The sequence below is a fragment of the Thermomyces lanuginosus genome (genome assembly GCF_041956635.1).
Source record: "Thermomyces lanuginosus strain ATCC 200065 unplaced genomic scaffold VTN49scaffold_42, whole genome shotgun sequence".
NCBI lineage: Eukaryota > Fungi > Ascomycota > Eurotiomycetes > Eurotiales > Trichocomaceae > Thermomyces > Thermomyces lanuginosus.
In genome coordinates this window covers 1,078,546-1,088,276 of record NW_027192376.1, presented here as the reverse complement: position 1 = coordinate 1,088,276, position 9,731 = coordinate 1,078,546, and the positions used below count along the sequence as shown (strand labels likewise).

Below are 9,731 nucleotides of genomic sequence, written 5' to 3'. Positions count from 1 at the left end.
AGACACCATCACCAGTGTCGACAACCTTAAAAAAGTTCTTCAAAAACGGAAGGCTGGATGAGTCAGAGAGAATGTATCGGCGGTCCGTAAAGGCCAGGGAATGGCGCTATAGCCTGAGTATCCGGACAAGTGCACCAGCTCCAACGACCTTGACAATTCCTTGCGGGTGCGTAGTACGAATGGAGGGGAAGTATAGAAGGGAAGGGCATCTCGATGGAAGAATTGACGTTGATGGGTGATCTGAGGTCCCGGCGAAGCTCCTTTATTGGAAGTTTGAGTTAAGAAACCATGCAGAGAATATAAACCGGGGAAATTTGGGTACAACGGCTTTTATTGAAATTGAAAATCTCTGGTTTCGTTACTGCCATCCTGAGGCCAATCATGAGATGCGTTATCGGCACTGAAGAAGTTTGATTTTTGAACTGTTTGCTCGTTACGATTATCTGCTGAACCTTGAAATTTGGAGCATGCAACATTTGAAAGTACTAGAAATGAAGAGAACAAATTGATGGCTACTAGTAAGCACCCGTCAATGTCAAAGACCAGTGCAGTCGAGGCTCGCCGGCGAAATCCATGCCCATGTTGTTTCAAGAAAGCCGAACTCTCAGGACTCCTGCTCATTGATGAATAGCATAAGGCGATGGCTTGCATTGTCAGCTCAAAATATATTCAAGATTCCTAGGTACTTGGAAAGTCTCCCGCTCTTTGTATACGTTGTTCTGTCCAGACGAGTACAAACGGAGTACGGAGTACACGATGAGGAAGCGAACCACCCTCTTTCCTGCATTTCATTCCGCACCTAGTATAGTAGGCGCTGCTATCTACCAGGTGCCTTTCAGCAATGTTCACCGGATTCCCTCAGAGAGCCTTTACACGACGGGGGAAGGCGAGATGGTTTGAACTATTAATCCGAAGCTCACAAACGATCACTAGGCTCTGCGAGATGCCAATATGGCTCGGAGATGTTCGAATCAATTGCGGCTCAAGAGACGGCTTATGCGGACAGTCTACGGCTGGAAGTGGAGTTTGATTGAAAACTGATTGGGCAGAAAGTCTTCCTTGGTCCTTGGTATGCCCTGGAAATTGTCAGCTCGGCCCTGGAGTTCAAGATGTGCCCGCCCTGTGTTTTCGTTGAAGCTCTCACTCAATTCCTGAGCATCATACTGTTGTCTAAGAACGACAACAATATTTTTTTTAATGGTGTCTTCACAAGAGCCGTTGAAGCTTCTGTCTTTCCGGTATGGTGCCTTTGGTCCAGGCCGCTTGATTTTCACTAACCCAAGGTCGAGACGAGTGCGGCATTCGAAGTATTTTTCATGCCTCCTCATTCTGGAGCGTATCATGGAGGAAACACGGGATGCCAAGGGCCTCGAAGATGCCCCGTGACCGTGTGACTACTTTGATTTGATCGGAGGGACAAGTACAGGCGGGTACCGCCTCCCAGGTAGGAAATAGTGTAGAGAAAGTTGAAGTGCGGCGGGATTAGAGAAATAGCTTGGACCTCGCCATCGCCCGACGTATTTTTGTACCATTGCAACTGGGTGTACCAGTTAAATGCGAGAAATCCAATGTTGCTAAGGCAGTGGCTGTTTAGTCCTGCCATGAACTGTGCCGGGGCTAGGCAGTAGCTGGTGTCTAGGAGCAACCAGTTCGTCAAGCTAAACCCTGGAGCGAGTTTCACGGTCATGCCTGGGACGTCAATGTCGGCGACGGACTGTCCTTGCTCGAACAATAATGTCTCAATCGGACGGACGAAGGCTTTTTCAGCCTCTTTAAGTCCAGCCAGAAAAACAACACCTGAACGGCAACAGGTAGGGCCGAGTCAGAGAATTAGGAGCCTCTTTGGTCTCTGGGAATACAAAAGAGCATTCACTTGTTTTATATTGTTCGTCTCAAGCTCCTGAGGCCTACAACAGTTCCTGACGAAAGCTAAAGCTGGAACTGAGCTGCCGGTCTTTTGTCTGCCTTCTCCCCTCTCCCCGGTCGTCATAACTTGCCTGGAGGAGGAACCATTGTCCACAGAAAACTCAAGCTTCACAGCATCTATCCGTGTTCATTCGGCCAATGAATGGTAGGACTCTGTAAGCGCCAATGACTGCTTCGTGATTTCAATTTCATAGGATTTTAAGAGACCGCTCGAAAAGCATCGCCACGGCGGATACATAGTCCACAACTGCCTGGACTCTGGATGCATGTTGCATCAGTCGGCTACAGCCCCAGAGCTTCTGACCAATTTTCCCGAGGTCAAATTCCATTCGTTGGGAATTGAGCTTTTCGCAGCAGGGATAAGCCAACTGGGCGTTTTGCGAGACCAGCCAAGGTTCAAGACTGGACGGGAGTTGTTCCATGTCTCGATTCACGGCCCGGAGAAGCCGATATTGCGCTATTCCTATTCTGGTTAAGCTCAGTTCACTGAGCTTTACCCAATCAAAATGTCCGTGGTCAATCACAGTTTCAGGAATTCAGCTGCCTTCAACGTCCCAAATGTCACGATGCTAAGAGTTCGTATGCCCCGTAGTTCAGAGTAGCGTGTTGTATTCCTTGAAATGCGGGCATAGGTACTCGTACCTTCTGGTGTTTCCATGATATACTACTGCTGATATGAACGTCGAACCAGCAAAGGATTGGGAGAAACTGAGGCCATTGGGTAAGAATATCTTGAATCTGGCAGTGACACCAATGTTTGTCTAACAGTTAGTAGGCCCATTCGAACGCTATCATGCATATAGGCACAATGTCCAATTCTACACCAGCGTCGCCTTGACAGCGATATATCGTCTGCCGATAGAAAAAGCGAGTTCTAGTCCTGGCGACGGAGAATTCTTGAAGCAGCTGGTCTACCGTGCATGCGAGATCCTGATTCAGCAACATTCCATCCTCTCGGCCACCGTGGTGCTTGAAGGTGTCCAGGAACCCTACTTTGCTCGCATTCCGGAGATTGATCTGGATGTGTGTGTCATCTTCCATCCCCGTTCACGGACCTCTGCGGCATCAACACAGGACTCGGCGCACAGCTCGCGAGATAATGTGCTTGATGAGGTGCTGCAGGCTGAGCTCAATGTGTTCTACGCTCGCGGCTCCCCACTCTGGAAATTACATGTCATTTACGACCCTGCGGATGTGTCAACGTTCACGGCATCTTTCATGTTCCATCATGTCCTCGGCGATGGGGAGACGGGGAGAAACTTTCTCTTCGGCCTAGCTCGCGCGTTGCAGGAAGTCTTCCCATTACCGGTCGGGGCGGTGGTGAATTCACGCATTAAACCGCCAAATTCGCCATTACTGCCGATTATGGAGTCGATCTTTCCTCTGCCCGTATCTATTTGGTACTTGATCTCGAAAGTCTGGGAGTCGATTTTCCCTCGTATTGATCCCAGTGTCTGGGCAGGATCGGAGATCAAAGTGCCTCTGGTCAATCGCTGTCGGCACGTTGCGTTCTCAAAGCACGCTACTACTGCGCTGAGAACGGCATGCCGAGCGAATAATAGCTCTATTACGGCATTGCTGCAGATTCTGATCGCCCGGGCCATCTTTCGGAACGTTCCCATCGAGTACCAAAAACTCAACGGAATCATTCCGATGTCGGCACGAAGGTGGCTGACAGATGTAATCCCGGAAGATTCCGTTGGCGGAACATTCGTCCTGTCATACGAAGAGACATACGCACGCGAAGCCCTGGAGGGCGAAGAATTCCCGTGGAACGAGGTGCGGACCGCGAAAGATACAATCAATCGACACATGGAGCAGAAGGGCAAAGACCGCCTCATCGGTCTGGTGAAGTACATCCGCGAGTTCGAGAACGGCATATTCCGGTCCCAGGTTGGGAAGCCTCGACAGATGAGCTTTGAACTGTCCAATCTTGCTCCGCGCCGGTTTCAGGCTGAAGATGCTAGTAGTGCCTCCGGCACGGTGCAAATTGGCCGGGTGATGTTTGCTCAGAGTGCTAGTGTCGTCGGTGCGCCCATCAATGTCAGCTCTGCAACCGGCGATGATGGCTGCCTGGTTCTTGCATTTACATGGCAGGACAGCGCTGTCGAGGCGAGTGTAGTTGGATCGATTATCGATGGCCTGGTCAAGGAAGTTGAGTCGCTCATCCAGTGATGAGTGGTTACAGCAGGGTGAACGAGTCTGCAGGTTCGTAACTTGATGAAGCTTGTACAGTAATATTCTATGACTCGACTGTATCTTAATGTGGAACGAACTAGTCTCTTCTGTTCTCACTGAACTTTTTTTTGATTTTGTAGAGCAGTCAGAAATCGTGTTTTGCCAGCTCCTCGAACTAAGTGAGGCGGGTGGATTTCCAACGCGCTGATTGGCGGATCTTGCCAAGCGTGTATGTCACGTGACTAGATTTTTTTTGCCCCCGTGTTCTTCAGCAGGCAGGGAAAGCGCGACGGAGCAGAGCCGTGACTGTGCACAGGGAAGGAACCCAGTGGCAGCGACACGGCCGAGTGTCGCACCGAGCCGCAGCGTAAACAACAAAACACAGCCAGTTCACCGCAACGACAGCGACGACAGCACTCGTCTGTCCTCGCCTCCGTCTCTCATCGCTGCCGGTCCTTCGACCCGACCTCTCGCGTGCCACTTGCTGTCCGCGCGACTTCCCCGGATTTTCGTTCGAGTTCACATTTGCTGTTTTTGGCTGTTTTCACCTTTTGTGGAGAAATTTCGTCAAGTATCTCATCCGAATCGCCTGTTTTTCGACGTGTGCGTGCTGTCCGAACGTGATTCTCTAGTCGCGTTGGAAGCATCGGGTCGGTTTGCGAAGGTTTGCTGCAGACCGGGCACCTTTTCTTCGAGGACACAGCTCTCTCCCACGATTGTGCGCGCAGGGAGCATACCTTCCTTCCTCCTTCCTGAGCGCTGTGTGCATTTGAAATCGGGTCATCATTGACATTGCGCCATCGGACTTCCGTGACAAAGACAACGCGAGTCGTGGGTCGTCGCAAGCGGCGACATATTGCGTTGAGAAGGCATTCTTTGAATCAGAACAAGGCCTCGGGAGATCGTTTTCATCATGAGCACTCCAGGTGGCGGACCCCAGCGGGCGTCTCCGTCCACTCTCGCTGCTAGAAAGTAAGTCCTTTGGGTTTTTTTTGTGTTCGAAATTTCCTTCTGGGAGTTTGTCCCTCGTTGTTTGGGTCGCTCAATAAAGCTCTACTTCCATTGTCCTTGATAGTTGCTTGATTGCTTTTCATGTATTCTCACCTTGCAGTTGACTCTCACCTTTTACCTTTCCATTCTTGTTCCCTTGATCCTTGCGTCTGCCCTCCTCCATTCAACCCCAAGCTTCCCTTCAGCTGTCCGCCGTCCTTGTCCTAAGACCTCAATACTAACAAGTCTCTCCAGGATCAAACCACTCTCTAGCAGACGACGAGCCGCTGCCGCCGCCGCTGCTAAGCCCCAGCAGTCGTTCGTGAGCCCCTTCAGCTCGATTGACCCGAATACCGGGACCGCAGCATCCAACACAAACTCCTCCAACAACTTCGTCTTCGGCCAATCCCAGAGTTTTCCTGGTGCGGTACCATCAAACTCTGCAAGCAATTCCTCCCAGCCCATCACTTTCGGTGCAAACAACCAATCTACTTTCAATTTCACCGCTTCTTTTGACTCCGCCGCCGGTATCAACAACCCGTTCGCGAGTGCCAACGGAACAAGCAATACCTCGCAGGGGCAAACGGGTTTCCAGGGTAATATCTTTAACCTGCCTGCTTCGTCTGGGTCTTCTGGCTCTCAATCCACGCAAAATCAAACCTCCAGCAGCAACCTCTTTGGGTCTTTTACGAGTGGCCAGACGTCCAGCTCATCGATCTTCCAGTCGACACCGGCTACGTCAGCTCCTAGTGGCTCCCTATTTGGGCAGTCGACCCCGGCTAGTAAATCCTTCACTTTTGGCCAGTCTGCTGGAGATTCGAAGCCCTCGAATACATTCACACCAAGTGACGATACAATGCAAACCTCCCCTGACAATAAGAAGACAGCGCCCCCGTCTCTGTTCGGCAACAGTACTACCGCTTCCTCGGGGTCGCTCTTCGGCACGACGTCGACTGGAGCCAAGAACTTATTCTCAACCTCGCAGCCGTCGGGCGGGTCGCTCTTCGGTAATGTAACTCCAGCAACCAAATCTACGTCTGAATCGATCTTTGCCTCAGCCAGCAAGCCCGCCGACTCTCAGACCTCGGCGGCTACGACTTCAAGTGCTCCCAGTCAAACCCTTTTCGGCCAGACGAGCAAATCTGGCGAGACTCAGGCGACGGCTACGACATCTACCAGCGCCCCGTCTCAATCCATTTTTGGCCAGATCAGCAAGCCAGCTGAGGAGAATAACAAGCAAGTTTCCCTCTTTTCGAAACCTTCTACCACAACCAGCGGCACTTCGTTATTCGGCACCACTACGTCAGGATTTGGACAGCAGAAGCCGGCTGATGCCAATGGGTCCACTTCCCTGTTCTCTCAGCCGACGACCACTACTGGCACGGAATCGACCTCCCTGTTCTCTCAGCCGAAGGCCACTACCTCAAGCTCGTCAACATCTATCTTCTCTCAGCCAGCAACAACGGCTGCTGCACAATCGACCTCCCTGTTCTCTCAGCCAAAGACTACTACTTCGACCGATACAACGTCGATTTTCTCCCAGCCGAAGACAAGCGCTGCTACAGAGTCAAGCTCAATGTTCGCTCAGCCAAAATCCACTGCCGCGTCCGAACGACCGGCACTCTTCGGTGGTCAGTCTGGTACTAGTTCGCTGTTCAACCAGCCCTCGAAATCTGAGTCAAACACGACGCAGTCTATCTTTGCTCAGGCCGCGAAGCCAAACGGTGTGTCAACACCGTCCACTGGCACCTCATTGTTCTCCCAGGCTCAGAAGAAAGAGGAGACTACCGCACCGGCGACAAGCTCTCTCTTCACGCCAGCGGGCCCCGCCACTTCCACAGCCGCTGCCAGCACCGAAACCCCCGCGGCGCAATCCCTCTTCAGCCGAATCACCAAGCCTACGGATGCGTCTTCTGAGAAGCGTGATGAGGCCTCAACGGGTACAACGCCTTTCAAATCTACCAGCAGTCTCTTTGCACCCAGCACGAAGTCTGAGAGTTCGGCAGCTCCCGCTTCCGATGCCACGGCTCCTGCACAATCAGCTACGCCAGTGAGTCGACCGTTTGACTCCTTATTCTCAACACCTTTCAAGCCCACTACGGCGAGTACAAAACCGGAAACCCCTGTTACCGCCGCGTCCAGCACCCCAGCTCTCCCACAGTCAGCTCCTCCAGCCAGTCGGCCGTTTGATTCGTTGTTCTCAACACCGCTCAAGTCCACAACGAGTCGCAACGACGCTGCTGATTCCAAAAAGCAAGACGTCAAATCCGATCCGACAAACCCAGATGCTATGTTCGATCACCTGATCCCAAAGAAATCAGGCACTGTGGACGAGCAGGAGGACCTTGAACGCCGTAAGGAGATCAAACTTGTTCGCCTGAACCAAGGATTCCAGCGTCGCATTGCTGCTTTGGATCCCACCAAGGAAAGTTTCGATAATATTATCGAATTCTACATCAGGGTTCGAGAGCGAATTGGCATGCCAATCAGTGCTCGGCGGCGCAAAGTTGACGCGGAAGCCGAAACTCAGGTTACCTCGCAGCAGCCGTCTGAGAAAAGCACAGCCAATGCAGTCAGCACATGGCGACCACCACCGCCCACGCCCCACCCGTCCGGCAAGCGTAAGCTGGCCGAAATCGGTGACACTGATGATTCGAGCAAGCGTTCAAAGAGCGAATTCCAATCGAAGACGGCGGGGCTGTTCGCCAGTGCTTTCGCCTCTACTCCCAAGGGCTCTTCCACCGACGGTGGGAGCAAGACACCTGCATCGGTGGCGACCAGCAAGCCGTCTTCTGAAGAAAATGGCACCACGTCGACTTCGAAACCATCATCCTCCATTTTTGCCGCCCCGAGTGGGAAGAGCGAGCCTGCGAAACCTAGTTTTGAGCCTCCCAAATTCAACATCCCAAGCGGAACGAATTTCTTTGCCCAGTTCGGTGAGCTCGCGGCCAAGGATGCTGAAAAAGAGAAGGCCAAGCGCAAAGCTGAGGAGTTCGACTCGGAGGAGGAAAATGAGGAGGAGTGGGAGCGCAAGTACGCTGAAGCGCAACAAAAGAAACGCAAGCAACTCGAGGAAGGTGGACGTAAACAGGTCAAGTTCGTGCCTGGCAAAGGGTTCATGTTCGTTGATGAAGAGGCAAAGGATACGGATGCCGCAGCGTCAGCTGAGACTGCAAAGACAACGGAAGCAGAAAAGACTACAGAGCCAGCAAAGGCGGCAGAGTCTGAAAAGACTACTGAGCCGGCGAAGACTACTGAACCAGAAAAGCCCGCCGAACCAGCAAAGACTGCTGAGCCAGAAAAAACTGCTGGATCAAAGTCTGCAGAAACGGAAAAGCCCAGCGAACCAACGAAGACCGCCGAGACCGGAAAAACTGCTGAACCAGCAAAGGCTGGCGGCGCTGATTCTGCCAAACCATTTTCCTCGATCTTCGCGTCTACCGTTAACGGCACCACTACTGCGCCAAGTGCGACCGGAGGGCTGTTTAGCTCATTGTCTCGGCCTCCATCTGCACTCTCGGCCCCCAGCACTGCTGCCAGCGGCACTTCAACAGCAAACACGGATGCTGAGGATACCGATGCGGATACCACCAATGACCCTCAGATCAACCTTGTTGGCAACGCCGGCGAGGAAGATGAGGATGTTTTGCATACGGTTCGCTCCCGGGCACTCAAGTTCCAAAACAATACTTGGGAAGTCCAGGGCGTAGGACAACTTCGAGTTCTCCTCAACAAAGCCACTGGCCGCGCCCGCATTGTTCTTCGTACCGAACCTGCCGGAAAGGTTGTGCTCAACAGCGCCATTCACAAAGCGATCAACTACAAGGTCCAGGGCAGCAGTGTCCAGTTTGTGGTTCCTCGTGTCGCAGGCGACGGCGCGGATTCCTGGGCTCTTCGTGTGAAGACCAAGGAGATGGCAGCGGAGCTCGGAGAAGCTCTGACGAAAGCGAAGGAGTCGCTAAAATCCTAATTTCCTTCTTGTTGATATCGTGACGAATGCGTGGCAGAATGATGTCGACTCGAGTTGTATGGAAATGATGCCAGCTTGCATGATATTCGCATGGCCGTTCCATTGATGAACATGGTTCTTTGAGATACAGGTTCGTGAGAAAATTGTTTCCATGCCTGTATTTTGTTTTTTCTCGTGTTTGCCATGCCGTGCTTTCTGTTGATATTCTTTTGACATGGCCGAGTCGATAGAGTTGTGTTTGTTTTCATTTTTATTGTGGGAAGAGCATTTGCAAGCCTGGAGTTTTGTTTCGAAGTCTGAAAGGGTTTTGATATTGTGTTTTTCCAGTTTCAAAATTGTGATTAGGGGCATCAAGATGGAAATTTATCTTTTTGTGTATTCGGGTATCTATCCACTGCATATGTATGGTAGAGATCGTGGATTGCAGAGCAGAATGTACGTCCAACCTCGAGATCCAGCAGGGAGCTTCGAGGTATCTCAAACTGCAGGTCCTATGCATGACTTCGTGTAAATATAGACAGATACCTGGCATAATTGCTATTCCTAGGTGCTCTGATGGCCATAATCTCTGCAAAGGAGCAGCATCACATGGAGGACAAGAATTACAGGCGTTGATTGAATGCAGATTTACGGAAAACTGGCTATAGACTACGAACTAATTACTTTT

General features: G+C 51.6%; 2 protein-coding genes across 2 annotated transcripts; both read left to right on the top strand.

The window, feature by feature from the left end:
* Window positions 1-2,601: 2,601 nt before the first annotated feature.
* On the top strand, window positions 2,602-4,101 carry VTN49DRAFT_7152 (uncharacterized protein; the record flags this gene model as incomplete). Its single annotated transcript, XM_069415390.1, has 2 exons — window positions 2,602-2,647; window positions 2,702-4,101. The coding sequence occupies 2 exons, from the start codon at window positions 2,602-2,604 to the stop codon at window positions 4,099-4,101; spliced, it is 1,446 nt and encodes a 481-aa protein (XP_069265192.1).
* A 916-nt stretch (window positions 4,102-5,017) lies between these two features.
* VTN49DRAFT_7151 (uncharacterized protein) lies at window positions 5,018-9,064 on the top strand (the record flags this gene model as incomplete). The annotated part of the gene is made up of 2 exons (XM_069415389.1): window positions 5,018-5,076; window positions 5,350-9,064. The coding sequence occupies 2 exons, from the start codon at window positions 5,018-5,020 to the stop codon at window positions 9,062-9,064; spliced, it is 3,774 nt and encodes a 1,257-aa protein (XP_069265191.1).
* Between the last annotated feature and the right edge of the window lie 667 nt (window positions 9,065-9,731).